Source organism: Osmerus mordax, chromosome 24 (assembly GCF_038355195.1).
Source record: "Osmerus mordax isolate fOsmMor3 chromosome 24, fOsmMor3.pri, whole genome shotgun sequence".
Classification (NCBI taxonomy): domain Eukaryota; kingdom Metazoa; phylum Chordata; class Actinopteri; order Osmeriformes; family Osmeridae; genus Osmerus; species Osmerus mordax.
In genome coordinates, this window is record NC_090073.1 from 9425751 (window position 1) to 9450050 (window position 24300).

At 50.0% G+C, this 24300-nt stretch overlaps 2 protein-coding genes across 3 annotated transcripts; one reads left to right on the forward strand and one right to left on the reverse strand.

The window, feature by feature from the left end:
* The first annotated feature begins 1013 nt into the window (after window positions 1-1013).
* Window positions 1014-7596, forward strand: pik3ip1 (phosphoinositide-3-kinase interacting protein 1). Its single transcript, XM_067228500.1, has 6 exons — window positions 1014-1254; window positions 1666-1794; window positions 2381-2497; window positions 3941-4222; window positions 4340-4418; window positions 6009-7596. The coding sequence occupies exons 1-6, from the start codon at window positions 1152-1154 to the stop codon at window positions 6223-6225; spliced, it is 927 nt and encodes a 308-aa protein (XP_067084601.1). The 5' UTR covers window positions 1014-1151; the 3' UTR covers window positions 6226-7596.
* Window positions 7597-7827: 231 nt separating this feature from the next.
* On the reverse strand, window positions 7828-23708 carry limk2 (LIM domain kinase 2). Of its 2 annotated transcripts, XM_067227606.1 has the most exons (16): window positions 23483-23708; window positions 22879-22975; window positions 17933-18068; window positions 15079-15188; window positions 14682-14852; window positions 14235-14340; window positions 13497-13711; window positions 13173-13359; window positions 12844-12930; window positions 12403-12534; window positions 11786-11842; window positions 11236-11301; window positions 10436-10613; window positions 10283-10338; window positions 10017-10174; window positions 7828-9457 (listed from the first exon to the last, which is right to left on the reverse strand). In XM_067227606.1, the coding sequence occupies exons 1-16, from the start codon at window positions 23496-23498 to the stop codon at window positions 9268-9270; spliced, it is 1962 nt and encodes a 653-aa protein (XP_067083707.1). In that variant the 5' UTR covers window positions 23499-23708; the 3' UTR covers window positions 7828-9267. The 2 variants fall into 2 exon arrangements, with proteins under 2 accessions (XP_067083707.1, XP_067083708.1); XM_067227607.1 differs by lacking the exon at window positions 11786-11842.
* Window positions 23709-24300: the final 592 nt, after the last annotated feature.

The window sequence follows — 24300 nt, forward strand, 5'->3', positions numbered from 1 at the left end:
GCCCTGGTCCCTCAGAGGCCTGCTCCATCAGGGATGTCAACATGGGTCCCTGACCAAGACCACGGGTGGATTTAGAAACGGTTGATGTGAGATGTTGATGAATATGAGAAGGCAAGGATGGGTGCGTTTTTTGTCAGTAACACACACCTGTGTCAAAATATTTGAGGGGTAATTATTTTGCCATATAAATAGGCTGTTAACTAGTTAGATAACAGGTTAGTGTTTGTACAGTGCTGTGAGGTTCAGTACTTGCCCTCACATTCTCTAATGTTAAACTGTTGTTTTGAAAGGGAATGAAATCAGAATCAGAATCAGAAAGGGATTTATTCGCCATGAAAGTTTGCACAGACAAGGAATTTGCTTTGGCAGGAAGGTGCATACAATAAACATATACCTAAAATTTAAATATGTGGACTAACTATACTAAGGGTACATAAACTAGCAGTACTAAGTGGGATAAATATAAGTTGCCGTAAATTACAATATAAAAATACAAAAATACAAATATTACAAAAAATACAAATGTACAAGATACCATGTTGTGGTGCAGTGCAAAAGCAGTGTGTTTTAAGCAAGCAGTGTGTTTTAAGCAAATGAGGGCAGTGTGGCAATTATTTTCGAGGAACGTGTTTCATGTTGGCATTTATGAGTCCAGTTAATTCTGGAACAAACGTGCAATTCCAGAATGTTCTTCAGTGTCACAGTCTTTTCAGCTTTTTCTTTTAATTTCATCATTGCTTTGTGGTGTGTGTTGTTAACAATTATGCTGTTTGAGGCTAGAGATCTTCATCAAAACAGACGGACAGCAAAATATCTTTTGTAGATTACAACAGAAAAGTAGGTGGTATATTGACCCCCAAAAAATGGGACAACATCTATATAGATGCGGCTCTATTTGCGTTCAGTCAGTAGTGAGGTGAGCGTGTTCTAGGACCTTGAAGACGGCGGCGGCTCCGCTACTGCAGAGGGAGTTCCTTCTCAGAGAGAGGCTGTTTACGAAGAAAACTGGAATCGTTCTTCTCTTCGACAATAACAACGGCTGGACTTCAGCGAGGGGAGCAGTTTGACTGAACTATTCAGCATAGGCTCTTCTGTTTTTCGCAAAAATAGTCTATTTCTTTGGAGCATTTTTTAAAAATCGTTCGTGCACTATGTTTCGATTTGTTTCTTCACCCAGTAAACTTAGCAAGATGCTTTTCTCATTGCACTTTGTTTTGCTGAGCGTTGCAGTGGTGGTCGACAGCACAATTAAAGGTAATAAGATACGATACTGAGCATTAGCCTACTTTAATTTTTTTTACTTTTTCAAATCATATTTTTATTCGATAGGTCAAATGTTGTGAATAAAAACAGATGTTCACGTAGTTTGTGTTTCATGTCTATTGAATCAAATAACTGGATATAACCGGATATAACTTGACATGTTTTAGTTAAACTCCCAAAACATCCTAAAGAATATATTTTTTAAACAACTTGATCGCCCTTTATTCATGAACCGCATCAGATCTGAATAAAAAAGAAGTTTGCTTAAAAAAAAAAAAAAATCAGCAACTGTAGCTATATAAAACTATATTTCGTTTAAATATGTAGTAGTAGAATTTGTGGTTATATTTGTATTTTCCATCGTGTGTTTTTCATTTCCCCGGGCCTGCTTTTCCTCTCCAGACTGCATCACCGCCAGCGGGGAGGACTACAGAGGTGAAAAAAGCAGCGCTTACACGGGACAAACCTGTCTGAACTGGACCAACACAACCAGAGACTATGATGTTACAAGCCGCTCTGACTCTGAACATGGTAAACACATTGACACGGCTTTGAATTTGGATCAAGTCTTATTTGTCAAACAAGATGTGACTTATCTTAATATCTGTTCAGTTCGATCAAGTTGACGATTTAAATACAAAATCCAGACAATCTGTCCGTTAGCTTTAGGGACTTGAGTCGTGTCCTGTTTTCATCTCTGTGAACCCGTCTGTTGGGTTAAACTTTTTTTTTTTACATGTGCAACAAATAGTCTAGAACTCAAGGACATCATGAAAGAGAAGCTTTGAAAATACCAGACATGGTTTGAATGTGGCATTTAAATCCAATATCGAATTTGATTAACTGGTATGCATAATGAAAAATATTTGTGCACTGGATGGAATAACGCCCACAGTACACAGATTAGATTTGAATCCATGTGGGTAAAAAACACATACATTCTACACATTTCCTTTGTGTGCATTGCTTCTTATCAATTCTACCGTGATAAAGCAGTGTAAAAGATTAATGAATCTGTTCCTGTGTACCCAGACACCAGGACAAACCAGACAGCCTTCCTCCATGACAGAAGAGTCACAGACACATTAATGTGTTTTTTTGTATTCTGTCTCTGCAGGTGTTGGAGACCATAACTACTGCCGTAACCCTGACGTGTCCAGTCAGCCCTGGTGTTACGTGTCCAGCCCGGACGCACAGATCCACAGACTCTCCTGTGCCCTCCAACCCTGCGAAGGTACAATTTAGCTTTCGCCTTCCCAGTCGCGCACAACAAACACAGACACAGATACACTGGAGAGACTTGAGGTGACCGCAGGGCGAAGATGCTACTGAAAAAAATGTCAAAAATGTACTTAATTGGACATAAAATGTCCTCTTCCTGGGAGGGGATCCCAGGACGGACTTTAGAAACAGTCGGTTGCTTCCTGGTGTTGGCTTTGCCCCAGGAGCTGCAAGCTCACTGCTGGGATTAGATCAATCTCAGGGCTAGGAGGCGACAAGTCCTGTAAATATTTGAAAGAGACATTTCTCTGTGTGTAAACGATGTTGCTCACGTTGACGAGAGAGTCCGGGGAGGGAAGGCGGTATGAAGGGAATGTCCTCTCAGACCAAGAAGCCATCTTGTCTTTCTCCTCTAAACTAGGTCTCAACTAGTCTTGACATTTTGGATGTGTTCCAAGCACAGATATAGTCACATGGGAGTTTACAGTTATGCGTTATCCAAGACTATTTTCCGTCATAAAACTAAAACAATTTCCACATTCAGTTGAGAGTTCTGATAAAACATTCAGAAGATGCCCTCGTTGGAGGCTGGGGGAGGTGGAGGGGGGGATCTAGGTCAGTTTCTCAGAGCTAATCTGCTGTGTTTCCTGGGGTTTTGACCTTTAGCTTCCTTATTGTCCGTGGAGACAGACCAAGTTGAACAACAACAAGGGCCTGGAATCTGGTTCCTGCAGGGGTGTAGGTTTAAAGAGCCATGTGCTGTTAGCAGCAGACTGCTGGAGGTGAAGGCCCCGCCATTCACCTCCACCCATTGGTAGAGAGTCGCTCTCATGCCATGGAGACAGCCCGTGATTGGTTACTGCTGGTTATGAGCCACGCCCTTCAACTTGAACAGACTTGGTAAACAACTTTTGTGTGGGGGAGGAGGGTTGGTCTGGCTGCTTGTCTGAGCAGGAGCAGATGTGGACATCCTGTCTCGTGCGAACGACAGCTCACGTGCAATGCTGCTCCCCAATACTTTAAAACTTTTGATTAGATTTCGATTCGGTTTTCGATGATGACTGAGTGCAGCTTGTTCCCAGGACTCTCTGTGTCTGCCGGCATGACCTCAGAGGCAGAGAGGGTGAACCTGACCACAGGAGAGACTGTCTGGAGACCATGTGCTCTGGAGACCATGTGGTCTGCTCCAACATGTCCTCCTTACTTTCCTTTGTGTTTTCCCCCTCGAGTTGGATCAATGCATTGATTAGTCAGTCCATTTCAGCCGTATAATATAGTGCTTGTCATGGCACTTAAGCTCACTGGCCGCTGATGCAGAAATGATCACAGCAGTTGGCTCTATGATAAAAAATAATAATAAGTGGTGAAGAAAACCTGATATTGGTTCCAGAAATAGTCAAGTCAATATTTGGATGCTGGATTTTCAATATCGGTTATGCTCTTCTTGTCCGTACAGAACAAGCAGTGCTTTCAAAGGCCGAGGCTGGTTCAGAGGCCGAGCCTGCCCCCAGCCAGCCTGCCCCCAGCCAGCCTGCCCCCATCCAGCCTGCCCCCGGCCGGCCTGCCCCCAGCCAGCCTGCCCCCAGCCAGCCTGCCCCCATCCAGCCTGCCCCCATCCAGCCTGCCCCCGGCCGGCCTGCCCCCGGCCAGGGAGAAGGGGCTGCTGTCCAGCCCGTCATGGGCATCAGCCAGCGCGTACGCACCGGACCAACGAAGAAGAAGGACCTCGGCACTCTGGGTACGTCCTGACCTCACTTCCTGGACCTCCTCACTTCCTGGACCTCCTCACTTCCTGGACCTGCAGCACACACCGGCCGCTCTCCCGGGATGGTCACTGTTTCCTTTTGCTCCTCAGGCTACGTGCTGGGCATCCTCATGATGGGCCTCATCATCGTGCTCGGGGTGGGCATCAGCGTGGGGTACTTCTATAAGAGGTCAGTACAGTGTGTGTGTGTGTGTCTGCGTTTTCATTTGAGCATATGCACATGTGTGTGGCGACTTCAAGGCATCAGGTGGCGTTCCTCCCCGGCCCCTCACGTGTGGTCAGGCAGCGTGTGACGCCCCCAGGGGGGGGGTGGGGGGGCGGTGGCGGGGGGGCAGACACACACTACAGCAGCAGCAGGGTTACTTTAGGATGCTCCTGGAAGGGGGCTGAGAGTGCAGGCGTTAGCACATCCACTGCAGTGTAGCAGAGAGAGAGAAAGAGAAGGGATACAAAGAAAGGGAGATAGAGGGATGGAGAGAGAGAGAGAGAGAGAGAGACAGAGTCCCCCTCTCCAGAAGCATCTGGCAGCAGGCCAGATGCCTCTGGGAATGAGATTTATTTTTGGCTATCAAATCTGATTAGCTGGGCCTGTCGATGTTACCTAACCTGAAGGAGCTCTTTGTTAATGAGCGCTGCAGCAGCTTGGGTTCCAGGCTGAAGGCCTGAAGTCCCGCCCTTTATGCCCTCATGCCCTCGTCCACAGCCCCTCCTGCGTGTAGAGGTCACTGGGGGGGCGTCTGCAGTGAAAGGGGGGGGACCCCACGAATGTGGGATCATGCGGGGTGTAGCGGAGTGGAACACAGTTGCGTAACATGCCGCATGGTAGCAGGCGGTTAGGGAGGCAGGCAGGCAGGCAGGCAGGCAGGCAGGCAGGCAGGCAGGCTGGCAGGCAGGCAGGCAGGCAGGCAGGCAGGCTGGCAGGCAGGCAGGCAGGCAGGCAGGCTGGCAGGCAGGCAGGCTGGCAGGCAGGCAGGCAGGGAGGCAGGCCTACACAGGCAGGCAGGAAAGAAGGCAGGAAGGCCAAAGCCCCCGTCCAACAGTGTCATGCTGGCACTGCTGCAGCAGTTAGCAGACCTCACCCCTTCAGTTACCTGACCTGGACCAGCTAGGCTCCTCCTGTGACACAGCTGTCACCTGACCCCGTCACTACCTCACCTGTCTGGGCCTGAGCCAGCTGGCACTCACAGCCTCCAGCCTATCCTGTTACTCTGCTCCTGGGACACTACCGCTGTTAAAATAACACTCTCCTGGGGCACCTGGAGGCTCACTGGGAAAGCTGACATGCAGTGTTTTCCTACATGTCACCCCCCCTCTCTACATGTCCTGCCTATATCTCCTTACAAAAACCCACATCAATACCGTTCTCCAGTTAACCATGAGTCATCACTGCGTTCCACCCCCTGCCTCTACAGACAGAAATAGAAATCCTAATCTGAGTGAGACGGCAGTTGCTACAGGGGGATATCTGGAGGTTTAAAGGAGATTTATTTCATCGATAATCTGACTGCTTCATACTGGCTCCTTGGGACCAGCCCTGAACCCTGTTACCCCTCTCTTCGCCTGACCTCAACCCCTCCCTCATCTGTCTCCAGTAATCTAACAGCTTCTATCCAAACTGTGTAAAACGTTTTAAATGTTATCTGTGCCATCTGATACACCACTCTATCGATATCTGTTGTATCAATGTGTCTGTCACTCTCTTTCTTTATCTCTGTCCTTCTCTCTGTCCGCTGGGTCTGACCTGTGTGTTCTCCTGCAGGGGTCGCGACCTGAAGAAGCACCACGAGCAGCGTGTGTACGAGCGGGAGATGCAGCGCATCACCCTGCCGCTGTCCGCCTTCTCCAACCCCACCTGCGAGCTGATGGACGAGAACACAATCGTGATCACGGCCGGAGACACCACCCCCGGCCAGGACGGGGGCGTGGAGGAGGGCGGAGACCCCCTCATGGCCTCCGCGGGCACCCCCGGAGCGTAGACCCCCCCATGGTGTCGCAGAACGGACCGTGACGAGGACCAAAACCAATCCACCCCCGCCCCCTCCTCTCTCTCTGCCCTCTTAGACCCCCTGTTTTACCGAGCTGTGAGGAGAAGGGGAGCTCCAAAGACTGAACTGACGTCTGTGTCGCTACGATATCCTGCATGTCATGGCGGGCTTGTCACGAACAGGAAGTGACACGCGGCGAGAAGCCGTTGTGGGGGAAGGAGAGAGATGGGTGTGTACAAAAGTGCATGTCTGGGGTGCACGTTGAACTGTTCGATATATATATGATAACTTGATGCTGGGCAAACCTGTTTCTCTTGTAGCTGGTTTGAATGTCTTGTGAATGGGGATTAGCATCAATTGTTGTTTATACTGGGTTGTGATTTTCAGAGAATGGCTGTCTGTGTTAAGAAGGTATCCACAGCCTTTTCTAGTGTTTTGACTTATGTAATTATAAGATTACACTCGGAGGCGTTCCACGATACAAGGGCATGACGTGGAGGTGCGTCTCTCCTCACGGCTCCCCCTGGGACAGGAGTCAGGGTCTAATGTCCTTAGGAAAGACCAGAGAGCTCTTGTGCTGGAAAGCCAGTGTTACTTGTTGGGTGAGCTGTATCATAGCAGTGTGAGGGGTTCTGAGGTGACGCTGGTCTGGAAGGGACAGTTAAAGGTCGCCCAGTCTGACCCTGTGACGATGCCTCTGACCCTGGCCCTCCCTGGGGTGAAGCCAGCACTGGAGGGAGTCCAAACCTCCGGCTTCCACAGGTTAAGCAGACAGGACAAAGGGAGGTGTGTGTGTGTGTGTGTGCGAGTGTGAACCTGAGAAGACAGGCCGTACTCAGAACTGCCGGGACTCGGTCGAGCACAGTCGTCCGGTGAGAACCGGACAGAACCGGTTCTACGCACAGTACAATGGAGCCAGACTGTCTACGAAGCCTGGAGCTTAGATTTGATTTGGACCATTGAATTATGTGAACCATATTTTGGGACACATTGAGGGAGAAATATGGAAGATTCAGAATGTGATGCGATGGTAGTTACTGCTGATAGCACAGAGAAAATTAGAGATAATGAATGTCATCAGCCCATTAATCATTTACTAAAATTTACAATCTAGTAAATTAAGTATATCCTATTTCTGTGCTACTATTGCAATGTCACTTCAAATGGTCATTTTGGGGTGATTCACTTTAAAAGTTACTTGATCTGCATTACTGGTAATTTTGTTTAGTCATCTTTTTTTTGCTTACTGTAAATATTTGATTGACCTTTTGCAATGGATTTAAGTTCGGTTTCTTGAAAAAAGTTTTTGTATTTGTATGTTTGGCAGATTTTACTGCTGTGACAAAGAAATAAAGCTGATCAAAAAGAGTCATTGTATCTTTAAAATTATACTGAGGTTATTCACTCATCTTCAGCCCTGTTTAAAGAACAGACTCGTGAGGAACCATTACCGCGTTGGCAATATGGTGTGCTAGCGCAACCCTGTGGTAGCGTACGGAACTGCACCCATCAGTGGCGCACTTAACCAGTTGGCCACCAGAGCACCCATATAGGCGTTTTGGTCCACAAATGAACACCAGAAAGACAAATTAGCACGTTTTGATCGTTTTATTCATGAAACGCTAGGATGATACAAGCAATAGTGGTTAAAACTTGTAGTCAGTACCTTAGAACACGATGCTAGCAAAGAAAACGAAAAAATGGAAAGTTGTAAATCATTCTACAAAACGTCTTCAAATCCTTGATTCCCATAAGAAAATGCCATCTTATACGGGCATATTATTTACATTTCTATACATTTCTTACAGCAAAATTGATACAAATATATATAATCCAGTTCTATTTGTACAGGTCACTTTTAGCGAGGGTGGAGAAACCAGGCGAAATTGTTCAGCAGCTGCAACACGGAGATCTGTTATGATGTTGCACCAATGTCACCTCGCATTCTAACAACACTTTTAATCAACACTTGATAATTACCGTTTCATTTAATCAAATACTAAAAATCTTCATTGAAATAGTTAAATTCACTGGAAAACATTCAGCTAGTGTGATGTATTTGTACATAATTCGTCAGTAACTCTGTGTCAGTTAAAGCCTTATAATACAAAATGATTTATTTTGCGTGGTCCACCGGCAAGTAAAAAAGGTGAGTGCACTTACTGTAGTAACACAACCAGTGGTAGTGAGTTTGTGTTGCTCTAACCAAACATCTATGATCAGTAACATTTCAAGATGAAGGTCGGTTTAAGCTTCCGAGTCTCCCTTATTCCTGAAGAAGCTCCGCAGCAAGGTGTTTTCCCACAGCGTAACGTCGGTGTTCGCTCTCCTCGCACCCCGCTGTAGTGTAGCCACATGCCTCTCTCTCTCTCCCTCCACAGCCCTGTCCTAAACTCACTCCAACACGTCAACTCAGCCAGACTCACTCCTTTTCCCTGCTCACGGTGATATGGAAGAACCTCTCAGTTTCACCATAGGCAGGAACGGATCTCCACATTCAACACGTAGCATGTAGTGCATCGCTTCAAGCCTGAGCGTGGAGATGTGGAGGGGGGGGAGGGAAGACCAAAACAACATGGCTTCCTCATGAGGCCTGATACCAGGAGCACCAGGTCGCACCCTCTCAACAGGGAGTCATCTTCTCTAAACAGCGACAGAGCCACATGACTTCAGGAGTAAACAGAGACCAGATGTGGAAGACCTTGCATTTCCTGGTGTGCACTTTTGGGGGGTAAAAGTAGAGGGGAGATTGTGGGGGGTGGGGGGGGGGGGGGGGGGGGGGAGAAATGCTTCCAGGTAAGTTCCCCATAGTCTTTATTTGAAATGTGGCTCCTCCCCTTATCTCCACTTCACACGTGTCACATGACCACACAGGAAGAGGAGCCAGATCCAGACTGCTCAGGTTATCCAGGTTATAAAAAAAAATAAAAAAACAGTCCAGTCAATCTCCCCCCTCTCCTCTCCCCTGCCTGCCTCCCCCCAGGAGGGCCTCTGGAGGGGCTGAGAGAGGGGGGCGGGGGGCTGCGCCAGGGGCTAGGTGTCGGCTGGGCTGGAGCCTGCAGGGGGCGCTGGTGTGGGGCTCGGGGCCGGGGACTCGTCTCTGGGAGGGTGCAGGCGGGACAGGCTCTGCTGCAGCTCGTCCAGCTCCGCCGGAAGAGGGATGCCCATCTCTTGGCTGAGGGCCAGAGCCACGAAACAGTCCTCCAGCTTCTGGAAGGCAGGCCTGGGGGGAGCAGGGGAGGGAGACAGGAGAGACAGAGAGAGAGACAGAGAGACAGAGAGAGAGAGAGACACAGAGAGAGAGATACAGAGAGAGAGGGGGGGGGGTGACAGGGGGAGGAATAACAGGGTGGGGGGGGAGGGGGTAAGTAGAGGTTAGAGGCCAGGCAGACTGAGGGGAACACGGGGAAGTGGTCTGGCAGGGGGAGCGTGTCCCTGGAGGAGGGAGAGATGATATCTGAGCGCTGGCTGCCTGGATACCGTCTCCAGGGGAGAGATGACGCGCTCTCCCTCTAAGGGTCCTGTGGTTCTGCTGTAAACATTCATTTGGAGCGGCCTTTTACTTTCCAGTCAATTATGTTCCAGCACTTTTCCAGCCAATCGCCTTCAACGAGGCGGGCTTTCCTGCTTGGCTTATTTTGTGATGCGGCTGTCAATCAAAATTGAGCTGAAAGCACCGAAGACAAGAATAGGCTGTTTTTTCATACCTGAATATATTTAATAACGCTACCTATTGTTGCTTTAAGTCCGTTAAACTACCATTTAGTTTCCAGTGAACCTACCGGTTTTCTGGAATCAGATCACAACAAGCCACAGCCAATGGGAAGAAAGCAGGCGGGCAGTCGTCAGGCAGAAACTTCTCCATGAACTTCTCCACGTTCAGGCCGAAGTCCAGGGTTCTGGGAAGGCACTCTGGGTCTGCATTCACCTGCCCGATGATCTGAGACAGACGGGAGTTTAGAACGCACAGCTCCCCAACACCGCGGGCAAAGCAGTCTGAATCCAGACATTAAAGATGGACCCTCGTCACAAACAAGCACATTCTCACCTCGCAGAGCACGATCCCGAAGGAGAAGATGTCCACTTTCTCATCGTAGCGTTTACCTGGAGGAAGAGCAGAATGAGTTGAGCGATGACTATCAACCCCCAACCCCCGCCCCCTTATTCCCCCAAATGCTCCTCTCCTCTCCTCCCCTCTCACCATTCAGCATCTCGGGGGCCATCCAGTAGGGGTTCCCCACCACCGTGTAGCGCTTCTTGCGGTCGATGCGCCTGAACACCCTCTTCTTATTGGTGCTTTTCTCCGGAGGCGGGTGCTTCACCTTCTCCTCCACGACGAGCCGCGACAGCCCGAAGTCCGCCACCACCACCGTGTTGTCCTGGAGACCACCAGAAGGTCAGAGGTCAACAGAATCAGGGACGGCTCCTTCCCGGGTCAGACCGAGGGGTTTAGCCCAGTGGGTAGAGAATCTGACAGTAGATCGAGAGGTTGCATGGTTCGAATCCCCCCCGCCACCTTTCCCCCGTACGTCGCTGAAGCTGACAGGCAGAGACTTGCTGAGGCTGAGCGTACCACAGCATGGCCTCTCTCAGCTCTGGCTCACCCTGCGTGTTGTTGTGAGATGTGGGGCTTGTTGCAGCAACACAGCCCGTGTCTGGCAGGCTCAGACAGGACTTGGCCTGGTCACAAAGAAGGGTGGCTCCCCCTGTCACTCTCTCATCAAACACACAGAGCGAGCCAGCTCACACCCCTCTGAGCCCTGCAGTGCTGCCCTGTTCAGCACACCAGCACTCCCCTCAGCAGTTAGCCTGCGGTGCTGCCCTGTTCAGCACACCAGCACTCCCCTCAGCAGTTACTCACTGAGCCCTGCAGTGCTGCCCTGTTCAGCACACCAGCACTCCCCTCAGCAGTTACTTGGAAGCTGTTGAATCAGTGTAGCTGTGAGAAAAGGAGGGGTCCCATTCTGCTCCTCCCTCCGTTCTCCCAGTGAAGACACCTACCAGTTTAATTAGGCAGTTGTGGGAGTTGAGATCTCTGTGGATGATGCTCATTGAATGAAGATATGTCTGGAGGGGAGGGAGAGAGAGACAGAGATTAATTTAACACATCATCTTGAGATCCTGCTTTACATGTGGTGCCTAGATAACGAGGGGGGCTGAGATGAGAGATTGAAGAGCGTGAAGAAAGGGACTATGGACTACAGTAACCATGGGGCTAATCGCCACGGCAACAGCACAGGGGGGGTCTCTCTCGTGTCGCCGGCGCCAGCCCTACGACCCCCCCCCCCTCCCCCTCCCCCTCCCCGCCCCCATCAGAACCAGCCAGTAGGGGGACGTGATGTTTCCATGAGATAATAAACAAAGAGGGGAGAGGAGGGGGCGCTAATGAAACACAGGCACACAGGACAGTTGGAGTTGATTGAGTGCGCCGGCCCTTTAAGCCTGTTGTTCAAGTGCTCCATAGACCCCCAGAACACAGGGAAGCTAGTGTCTACAGGGGGGGGGGGAGGGAAGGTCCCATCAACCAATGGGAACGTTCTCTGGAACTCACCATTCCAGAAGCGATGCTCTTTGCAAAGCTCACCCTCTGTTCCCATGGAAACTGGTCCTGTCAAAACCCAGAGGAACAAGCAAACAAGTCATGAATAGGTGGGACCCTGACTAGTGTTGATGCTCACACACTTATTAACACACACACACTTATTAACACAGAATGTCTCATAAATTTGTGTGTCTGTATGCATGCAAACCTGATTGTTATAAAAAAAAAGTAAAAAAAAAAAGTACAGCACAGACCCTGAACATGAACAATAACCAACAAGTGAGGCCCATCAACAGGGTATATTAGATCAGCCCACAGAGCTAAGGAGAGACCGAGTGCTCTAGCAGAGCAACGTCCCATTGGCTAGGAGGAATCTATCAACACACAGCAACAACAACCTCTTCAAAAAACCCTGGGAATGTTTGCTACATTCACTCCCTGGCCACTGCTGGTTAACATGCAAGCCAGGGCCACCCTGGAGCCATGGGGCTTCTTGTGCCTAGGTTACCCCAGGTCCAGGCCTTCCCACACAGGGTCCGCTGGTAAACAGCAGGCCCTTAGACCCACGCAAGGATATTTCAGGACCTGGGGAGGCGGGTTAAGTGAAGTAAGTATTCTCTACGCACCATGTCTCTAATAAAATCCTTCAGTGTGCCTCCTTCGATGAATTCAGTTATTAGATTCAGCCTCTTGTCCTTATAGAGGACGCCGATGAACTTCAAAACGTGGGGATGGTCGAGGCACCTCATGACTTTGACCTGGAGCGGAGAGAGAGAGACAGAGACAGAGAGAGAGGGAGACCCAAAACAAGTAGATTTAAATCTTTAAAAAAAAAGAACAGAATCTTAAGTCCACATTTATTATTTCAAACCAAACCGCATAATCTCTCGTAACATTTTCCACATTTGGGAAACGCTTTATCCGAGCTGGAATCAAAAGCACCCCCCCCCCCCCCCCCCCCTTCAGACTTGAGGTACCCCACGTCCAGCTGGGGCGTGTGTGAGGTCTTTCTGGAGACAGGCTGGCTGTTCAGACCCCGGCTGGACAAACCCTGCTGGACTACCCACCTCCTTCAGAAAGGTCTTCTGAGTCTCCTCGTCGCAGCGAATCAGCTCCTTCATCACCATCACCTCTCCTGTGGCCTTGTGGGTCACCTGGAGGAGAGCAGGGAGAGGACCAGAGCTCAGCTGAGGGTGTGTGTGTGTGTGTGTGTGTGTGTGTGTGTCTGCCTGGCTGGCTGGGGGTTGAACTGAGATCCGGGTCAGAAACATTCTGCTTTGGTGGGTCTGCTGTCCAGGAGCAGGTCTGGGTGAGCCAAGACAAACTACGCTGGCAGTGTGTGAGACACAGACCGACGGGTGGCTGTGTGTGTGTGTGTGTGTGTGTGTGAGCTGACCTTGATGGCCTGGCCGAAGAAGCCCTTCCCCAGCACCTCTCCGTGGATGAGGTCACAGGGGCGGAAGATCCGATGGGAGCAGCTGCTGGAGGAGCGCAGCGACTCGGAGCGCCCGATGTCCCGCGACAGGAAGTGTTGTGCCCTGGGGGAGGTGGGGCCCGGGGACTTACAGATGCTGTTGCTGCGTCTGCAAACCAGAGGAGGAAGTGACATCAGCCGGGCAGGAAACCACACACACGACACGACAGCACAGGAAGTAGACCGTTTTTCCCCTCCTCGTATCTGGTGGGCGGGGCGTGCCGTGATTGGCTGATGGCGCCGTACCTCAGAGAGCGTCTCTTCAGAGAGCTGTCGTCCACCTCGTCCGCCCGCTCCAGGACGCCGTCCGGCGGAGAGGACAGGCGCATGCGTGAGGTGGCGGGCACGCCCAGACGGTTGTGGGAGGAGCCTAGCCTGAGCTGGTCTAATCGCTGCCGGACGGGGTCGTACTCGATCAGCAGCTGCAGCGTCTGACTGGTCCGATGGATGAGGTCATCCACCTGCGAAGGACCAATCATAAATCAGCTCAAACTGACACTTTTTTTTTGCGCCCTTGAAAAGAAAAAAAAAACATGTCCAGACTATCATAGGAGGACCAGGGATTGGAATAACATGGAGATAGGCAGGACTCCAATCATAACAGGTTAATGACAACCCAGAACTGGCTAGTTCCACAACATAAATCTAGCCTGCTGAACTGTGATTGGAAAGCAGCTTGAGGGTAAACAGGAAGGTTAAAGCTGACTTGTGAATGAATGCTGGAATGCAGAGCATTCATCAAACTCAGTTTTAAGGTGAGACTGCGCTGGAGAGCTTCCAGAGAGCTTCCAGAGAGCGCCCTCTCCCAGCGGAGGAATGCGCTCACGACGGGAGGAACGGACGGAATGCACCCGTCACATGTTCCCCCAACATTGTCGTGTATTTATGTGCAGCGCTGATCGAACACCGCTGGGGAGCTCCCGCAGAGATACGATCCGTTTTCGCGAGCGACCGGCGGCCGGCCGGCAGCCGCAAAGAACCCACCTCATCCTCCATCAAGTTTCCGACAGGAAGTCCATTGATCTCCAGGATCCTGTCGCCAACGTGGATGGCGTTGCGAACCTCCGGGCTGATGTGCATCCCTCGGACCCTGGAAGAGGACAGAGGTCAGAGGCAGGGGAGACCCACGAGCCGCGCAGTCAGCGATACGAACATCTGTTCCTAACATCTGCTCCCTGTCATCACGCCAACCTGTAATCACAAGTCTTACATAAGGCAGCTACACCCCCTCCACCCCCCTACCCTCCCTCACCATACTCCATCCTCCACCCCTCCCTCCACCCCCCTACCCTCCCTCACCATACTCCATCCTCCACCCCACCCCCCTACCCTCCCTCACCATACTCCATCCTCCACCCCACCCCCCTACCCTCCCTCACCATCCTCCATCCTCCACCCCACCCTCCCAACCCTCCACCCTCCCCCACTCACTCTTTGACCTGCAGGCTGGCCGTCCCAGCGCCCGAGTCCCCCACCAGGGATACAGAGAACCCCCGCTGGCCGTTAGTGGCCGAGGGCATGGACAGCAGAGTGACCGTGTGGGGCAGGGACTCTGGCTTCTCCAACATGGGCGTTAGCACCACCTGCTTGTAGCACTTCCCACTGGAGAGAGGAGAGAGGAGGGAGGTCAGGGTTTGGATTTGAAAGATGAGAAAAAGATGCCACAATGCCTTCATGTCTCACAACTTACCCCAAATAAACATCCACATCTTAACACAACAGACACACATTTTTCTCAGGCGTTTATAAACCAGAAATGACAAGCAGCAGCAACAACAAGAGCAGCAACAACAGCAGCAGCAGCAGCATCTCCAGTTGGGTGTCTCACCAGTAGAGTTTGGAGCGTTCCACCAGAGCGTACGTGTCCCTGTCCTCGATCACCACCTTGCAGCTCAGACACACAAAGCACTCTGGGTGGTACTTGTACTCCCCGGCTACCTGGTGAACACACACACAGACACAGAGCGGGTCGGTTTCCAGCTGTGTTCCTCACAGGAGCAGCGTACAGAAGCAGGGTTGAGAGTGGAGGCAGAGAGAGGTGTGGAGGTGTTAAGCTGAGGTGTGCGTGCAGCCCTGCCCTCTGAGGGGGCGGGGCCTGTAACACCTGCTCTTGTCTGTGACCCGCGATGATGTCACCTCTCCAGCCCCGCCCCCTTTTCACTTCGGATCAGTCGGTCGAGTCAGACGTTCACACCGTCGCTACAACACCCTCTGGGCCATCTCACGCACACAGCCTGATCCCCCCCCCCCCCTCCCCCTCAAGGTTTCACTCCCTACAAATCACATTACACACTGCACGTCTGGCTAGCTGTCTGGATGGCTGTTACACAACATGAGACAATTCGATACACCCACAGAATACATGCTCTCTCACAGACACCGAGAGATAAGAGACCAAGTGGTGTGTTCTGGGACCATAGCTCAGGGGCGTCTGTGTGGGGGCAGGCGTAGGTGAGGTCTGGACAGTGTGGAGCTAGTCTGCACCAGCGCTAACAGCCCGGGCTCTGGTGGGGAGCCCTCGGGACCCCGGGTGTTTCTCTGTGGCTCACATTCCCCGGTGGTAAAGCCATGTTACCAGAAGATGTGCCAGAACTTGAGCTCCTCGCCAGATGTGAAGGCCGGAACGCGGCACAGAGGTGAAAACCTTCATAACACCTCTGTGGTTTGTGAAGAAGGGCTTTTTCCACTCTCTCCTTTCCTACCCCCCCCCCCCCACCCCCTTCCATGAGGCAGGTTATGAGTCAGTGTGACAGGCCTTCGTGTGTAGTGATGTCACCCTGGCTGAGTGAGAGCTCCTTGGAGGACGGGAGCCATCCGTCAGCGGATCCCCACTGACAGAGACTTACAGTAAGTACAGGGACATTCCCCCGAGGCAAGTAGGGTGAAGTGCCTTGCCCAAGGACACAACGTCATTTGTGGCAGCCAGGAGTCGAACCGGCAACCTTCTGATTACTAGCCCGATTCCCTAACCGCTCAGCCACCTGACCCCAGATACAGGAAGTGACAGACAGTGACAGACAGTGACAGACAGTGACAGACAGTGACAGACAGTGACAGACAGAGACAGACAGTGACAGAGAGAGAGTGACAGAGAGAGAGTGACAGAGAGAGTGACAGTGACAGAGTGACCGAGAGATGAGTCATCAGGAAGGAACATTTGGGATTGACGACTGGTGTTCTCTGCAGCTCCAGACAACAATGAAACTGTGATAGAAAACGACCAAAAACAGGTCGCTACATCCTTAAAATGTAACGTGTCACTTCAGTCATCCCTACTGTTCAGAACAGTTGAAGGGAGCTGCGTCGCACAGCGCTGCCATCGCTCGGCTGGACAGCATCGCTCTGCTGGACAGCATCGCTCTGCTGGACAGCATCGCTCTGCTGGACACCATCGCTCTGCTGGACACCATCGCTCTGCTGGACAGCATCGCTCTGCTGGACAGCATCGCTCTGCTGGACAGCATCGCTCTGCTGGACACCATCGCTCTGCTGGACACCATCGCTCTGCTGGACACCACGCTAGTGCGGCTGGGGAGTAGGAGGCTGCCAGCTACAACTTTGCCAAAAATCCTTGGCACCCCACGTCCGGCAAAACCAAGACTCAATAAAAGGGTCCATTATGTGTTTTGCTTTACTGGCAAACTCATGTGGTCATAGAGACCCACATTAGTTCAGTCCAAAGACAAAAGCTCCTTATATGACAACCCCATTGCTGATTCGGTCAGCTTTTCTTACTGTGAACTTACTGGTTACGTGCCCCAGAAGTGGACAAATTAGCCTGCATTGAAAACGCAGCACTTCCAAGTCAATACATTGGCACTGCATTGCACAGTACTAACAAACCCCAAACCCACATCCAGCTCTCCTCTCCACATCCAGCTCTCCTGTCCTCCTCCATAGCATAGCCATGAGCTCATGCTTGCAGCTTAGAAGACAAACACAGCTTTGACACGTAGGCAGTGGAGCTTAAACATTCCCTTAATAACAGATGCTTGATCTTCCAAAACCCACCCGCAACAAACAGGAAGATGCTGGAGCAGCTCTGTGGGTGGGGGGGGGATCTCCTGCCCCCCCACCAGGACCTCCTGCCCCCCCCCCACCTGCCCCCCCACCAAGACCACCTGCCCCCCCACCAAGACCACCTGCCCCCCCACCAGGACAACCTCCAGAAGCACTTCATCTGCTCTGCAGAAGACCACTAGACCCACTGTGAGTCGCTTACCGCAGCCCGGGGTGGAAAGCACTGGCTGTCATGACCTCAGTATCCCTCCCCCTCCCCCACTACCACGACCCTGCCCACATCGCAGGTCATTAGCTTCAGCTTCAGCGTGTCGTTAGCGCCGCTAGCCAGAGACAGGACTGTAGCGTGTCGTTAGCGCCGCTAGCCAGAGACAGGACTGTAGCGTGTCGTTAGCGCCGCTAGCCAGAGACAGGACTGTAGCGCGTCGTTAGCGCCGCTAGCCAGAGACAGGACTGTAGCGTGTCGTTAGCGCCGCTAGCCAGAAACAGGACTGTAGCGCGTCGTTAGCGCCGCTAGCCAGAGACAGGACTGTAGCGTGTCGTTAGCGCCGCTAGCCAGAGACAGGACTGTAGCGTGTCGTTAGCACCGCTAGCCAGAGACAGGACTGTAGCGTGTCGTTAGCGCCGCTAGCCAGAGACAGGACTGCAGCGTGTCGACTCACCATGGCGGGCCCGGTCATAAGCAGAGAGCAGCCCTGGCACAGTCCTCCAAACTTCTCCCAGTAGTGTTTACGACAGAACAGCTTGGCATCTCTCTCGTAGTACCAGGTGGTCAGGTGATCGCAGCACTCAGAGCACCTGGAGGGAGACGGGACAAACAAGCAGCAGAAGACTCGATCAGCCCTGAGGAGAACAAAGGAAGGCTTTCAGCAGGGAAGAGCAGCGCCTCAGAGAGACCGCACTTCAAGGTGAGCGGGATGAGTGTGGGGTTTGATTTCAAAGGCCTGCAGACAATCTGAGAGGTATGTGGATGAAAGGGAAATTATCCAGGGACTGACCTGGCTCTCTCTCTCCCCCTCTCCCCCTCTCCCCCTCTCCCCCTCTCCCTCTCTCCCTCTCTCCCTCTCTCCCTCTCTCTCTCCCACCACCTGGGAGTCTGAAAATCTCTCTTTTTACAAGCAAAGTCACAGAGGGATTCACGTGTGCACACAGAACAGCACCTAAACCAGCCTAAACCCTCACAGAACATTCCAGACCCTTTAATGTGTTCCAGTTGTTGGAGGGACAGGAGACTAGACCACCTCTTAGACAGGAACCTTGACGACCAGCTACACTTAAGGGGGATCAGGGGGATTAATTTTTTTAATTTAGCTCACAAGCAAAGCTATGGTCCAAGGATCGGTCGTTTTAATCGTCATTTTGGGAAGATGACCCGAACTCCTCGTAAAAAGTGGCATTTTGTGAGAACTAACGTGACTGCTAGAGCTAACTACTGGAAGTTGTTGACCTGCTTGTGCAATATGCGGAGTGATGCGCGCATAGTGGGCGCATGCAAGTTAACACGGAAGTGTCAGTTGGGCTTCCATCAACGTGCCAAGCGTAACGATCGTCTTGATGAATTAAAGGCAAAATGTTGTTTTAAAATGTGTACGAATTTTAATAACCATTTACATGGTGGCTATTAAAGATATATATATGGCTGGTAAATTTCGATGTGTATTCATTTTTCATATTTTAGTTTCCATTGGTTTGGCGGCCCACCTGCATTACCCTTGCGGCTGTTCTAGCACCAGCAGGTTCTAAGAGTTCAACCAGGTTCCAAGAGGCAGGCTCAGGGTCAGGGTCAGCCCCAGGACTTTGGCAGTGTGGCTAATCCTAGTTTAGCAGCTTTAAGACTCAAAAAAAACTATCCTGGAAAATAAGCTCTCTAATAAAAGTTGAGAAAAGTATATTATATGAGAACTTATATTGTATTATTTAACAGCATGCTGTTTCACAATGACAATGTGTATATATATATATGGATCCATACTAAACTTTTCTTTTTGAAGTGAGAAAAGGAGGAAATGATTTGAGTCAGTTCTGGTGGAGGTCTGGGAGGAAAACCCGCCCGGTGCTGAAAGGACGTCCAGATAAGGATCCCATTAGCGAGGGAAGCTGCGGAGGCAACAGCGAACGGTGCCCTCCCATTGGCCAGACATGGACGGTGCCCTCCCATTGGCCAGACATGGACGGTGCCCTCCCATTGGCCAGACATGGACGGTGCCCTCCCATTGGCCAGACATGGACATCCGCTAAATTAGAGGCTTTTGTCCGGCGGATCACACACTCTGGCTAGAACGCAAGATTTACTGTGAGCCAAGAAGGAACGCTGTTTAAATGGCATGTTTGAACAACACCAACCCAGATGACAAGCCCAGGCTACAGCGTGCATCTCACACACACACACACACAGAGAGAAAGGTACACACATGCAGGCCTACACAGACCAACACAGACACGTATGTCTGTGTGAGAGAAAGACCTGAAGAGAGCCCTACTGAGACACAGTGTCCTCTGTCACAACCAAACAGCCCTGGTATGGACTGATAACTGCAGCTCACAGAAACGTGGCCCTGACATCAGGATCCAAAACAAACAGCATGTGACCTCTGTTTGTAACCAACACCTGAGAAACCCTCCAGTCAGCTGCAGACCAGACTGGGAACACATCTGCTGAGAGGGAAGAGAGCGAAGAACAAGAGGGAAGACATGTCATTAGAAAGAAAGAGAGAGAGAGCATGAGAGAGAGAGAATGAGAGAGAGAGAGAGAGAGAGAGAGAGAGAGAGAGAGAGTAAAAGAGAGAGAGTAAAGAACAACTGGTTGTTAAAAACAATGAACTAACCTGTCTACACAAACACACCAGTGGGTAAACATTACTCATTTCCTCAGATCCAGATTAGTTGAGGAATTCCAACTTGAATCCTTTGTTGGAGTGTTCTCGGCACACAGGCAGTGCCTCCTACACACCCAGGGGACACACCGTGTCTCTCTCTGGACCTTTATCTCAAGGTGTGTGTCTGGTTCTCAAATGTTCATTAATTCTATAGGGAATACTACATTTCAAGATTGCTTGTCCTTTGTGTCGTGTAGTACACCTACGGGTACATTCTAATTACGGAATTAAGTATACGTGTAGTAATTATGGAAGTAGTTAGTATTAAGTGTTTACTGCAAGCACATTTATACAGTGCCAAACTGTTTCAAAGTGCCATTGGAGAAAAACCTAGCTATAAATACATGTAGGTTGTTTATTTTTGCGAATGTTCAGTTTGTGAAACTATCTGCATTTGCGAACATCAATAGGTTACTGTCTGCTACACAGCGTGTGGATGTAATGAGGGCATGGCAGCAGGGGGAACTCGCATTCCTGGCCTGATTAGATTGGGTGAAGTCAGGGGGTTGATCACTACTGCAGGTGCACACGAGATCCAAAACATTCAAGACCAAAGCCACAGCGGGGTGACCTCAATAAACGCACAGCGCCCCAAAGGGACACAGAATGAAGATCAGCAACAACACATTCAGATGACATCATCGGCGAACACCGCTAAGTAGGAAAACAACATCACAGCGTGAGATAGAAAAGGGTGAGATCTTCTGATACGCGACGATCGTTCCGAGACAAGCCAAACTACTCTAGATTTCCCCCCGGAGGAGAAAGCTCACTGCAGACTGCAGAGTTTGGGTAACGGGGCTGTGAATCGCCGTCTGGGAATGCTGAAGCAGGCTGCACGCGCTGCTGTCTGGAGTCTACCTTCATGTCTCTCAGCCCAACAGCGGCTTTACTGGAACACAGATGACGTCACCCTTCAACCATGCGTAACTTAGAGAAGGTGGAGGAAGGGATGGAGGGCTGGATTATAGACAATGGCCCAAGACGGCAGGGGGTTGGGGGTGGAGATGGGGGTTAAAAAAAATTGGAACAAGGAGTCCGTTCGTTTCTTTAAAGTGAAACAATGACCCCCCCCCCCTCCCGTCCTCCCGTTTTGGAGCGGGAAAAGGAATTTTCACTCCGTGACCAAAGAACGAACACGGAAACCAGACCTGGGTGAGAGGAGAGAGGGTCTGGTCTGGGATTACAGCAGGAGTGTCTCTCACCCCTGTCAGGGATTAAGGCTGGTTCTGGACCAGGGGTTCTGAACGCAGAGAGCTGGTCTGGACCAGGGGTTCTGAACACAGAGAGCTGGACTCCTGCTTAGCTGGCTGGGCGACAGGACAGAAGTCTGGAACACCACCCTGGTGTACAGCAGACACTACACCCACCCTGGTGTAGCAGACACTACACCCACCCTGGTGTACAGCAGACACTACACCCACCCTGGTGTAGCAGACACTACACCCACCCTGGTGTACAGCAGACACTACACCCAAAAGGTTTATGTGACAGAAGTTGAGTGAGTTGCTTTCAGTCACGCACGAGGCAGGGGAAGAGACTAAGGAAGAGGAGGAGGAAGAGGAAGAGGAGGAGGAAAATAGGGCAAGTTACACAGCTGCATCAAGGACTTGGCATGTGAACTGTTGAAGTGCAGCTCAACTTTATAAACGCCAATTACAGACAGAAAGAGAGAAAAAAGAAAGAAAAAAGAAACCAAATCCTAGGTTATGCAAGGACATTTTGCTGCTAAAAAGCTCTGCGTGAAATATAAGCTCTTGAGCTCATTTCAGCAGAGAAAAGATGGATGACCCATAAAGTCCCCTGTATTTAAATTCAGACGTTCTCGGAAATGCCTGATACTGCAGAGCTCGGTCCCAGCCAGTCACCAAAGGCTTCTCCCTCACCCAGCTAATAAAGCACTCAGGAAGGATCAGACACACACACAGTCTCTCACTAGTGACTGCCTCTCAATCTAAGATTCCCCTAACTTGAAAATCCTGCATTGCACTTGTTTATCTGTCACAATCATGGCGAAAGTGTGTGTGTGGGTGTGTGTGAGCAATCCAACTCGTCCTGTTGACATGTGTTCACCTCAGGTTACAGGTACAGACACTGGGCCGGGCACAGAGTTAATATCACGATCCATCCAAACAATGATTAAGCCCAGGGGCAAACACGGACTATCAGGAGCAAAGTCCCCGGGGTTTCACCCACAGAAAGAGGTTCGACATTCCAAACCTGACTTCCTGATCCTAAACGAATACTGTGTGACTGATATCTATCTCAGCCCGACTGAACAACAAACCATCTAGCCTACACGACACACTCTGTACCGCACCACGCTAGGCCGTATCTGGGCATCATCCTCATCTCTGGAACCTGCAGAATGTGGATAAAGAATGTTGAGCAGGCAGGAAGCTAGGGTTTGGTTGAGACACCGCACTAGAACCACCCAGCCATCATAATAGCAGCATTCCACTAGTAGAATATTCTAAGAATACACACTGAAAGCTTTGTAGCTCAGAATAGCATACCTGTTGACCACACAATGCCTTGTTTAAATGCTGCAAATTCACTAACTGAACAATCCATTGTCTCTCTGATGACATCAAAACATTTCCTGATGCTAAAATAACCCTTAAAAGTATGTATTTTTGTCAGATAAACACATAGGTAGGTATTTTTGTACCATCATGTAAACAATACGAGATTTACACCTAGCACTGAAAGCCTAGATGAAGCAGACTTACTGAAAGCAGGAGTTGTGCCAAGTATCTTGGAAAACTGTAACATGAAACGAATCTAGAATTTTTCCTCCACATCCAACACAGTGGCGTTCTTCAGAACCTGTGGATGAATAGGAAAGTGGATCAGCGTTCCCATAGATGCGCTACAACATAAACACAGTTAATAGCAAGCTTCACACTAGGGTAATCGTGCAGGGCATGTAGGGTTTATTTTGTGATGATGTACTCTCTGATGCATCCAAGGTCCCCTACAAGGTGGCATTCAATTATAAATTTCAGCGCATTTTTTCTCGGTTTGAAATATGTACTAAGTAGAATGAATGGCTTCCTTCGGTTCAAGTGTGTACTATTAAGACGCCACTCACTACACTTTCGCGGATGAGTGCAGCACTTGGGAAGATTTACTATTGTGTCGTGTTTAGATACTCTGTCAAATTCCTTGGCGTTTGGCAAGTCCATAACAATTTCAGGAGATAGTCGGACCTGACAAAACAAAGACCGATGCCACTCTAAAGCATACGACAGACTAACTCTCCCACAATTTTATCATGTTACCAAATAATGGGCAAGTAAGACACTTGACAGAAGAGAAAGTCTGATTGCTCACCCTCCAGTTCCTCCATGAAGATAATTGCAGAGTAGGCTACGTCGTCGATGTTTTTTTTTCTTTTACTAAGTTCGCATGCTGATGCAGAATGACGAGTTATATTCAGAGTATTTCATTCCACTCCGCCTCCATCCAAAGTTAAGAAATTCCACTTCTGGACCAAGTAAAATGAGCTAGTTTCATGAGAAGGAAAAATCTAAACTTTTTAGAATTGAGCTTCTTGTTGGTTGAATAACTGACGTCATGCTCTAGAAATTCCTGTACGGAGACCGGAAGGGAACATACAGCAACACCTGGAACAGGAGAAAAGCATTGAAGAGACACCAAAATGCACCGAAACCGCAGCACCATCTGCTGACTGAAATGAGAGACTACATATGAAGCAAAAACAAGGGGCGGATACACGTGAAGAAATCTTGGATAAATAATAATAAATATCGACTCCTAGACGGTTTTATCCATAGTGACGTACAACTCTTGATTTGTTGTCAAATGCTCTACCACTGAGCGACTGTCATGAATCCAGATAACTCATCAGCATCAACGGAGATAATCTGTCCGATTTTTTTAAAGAACTCTTTACTCAGCGCTACATGTTTTTACTCATCAGTGCGAAACTGCTGGGTGCGAGTGACACTCTTCACCACTAGAGGGCAGGCTTAGTGTGAGTAGGTGCCGCCTAGAAGTTGCAAACACAGACAAAAACATACATAACCTATTGTGGTCAATTAAGATCAAAAAGTATAAAACCGGATGTAAGTTTAAAATAACGACTTGGGAGAGAAATAACTTTTTTTAATGAAGGTTTTTCGACAGTA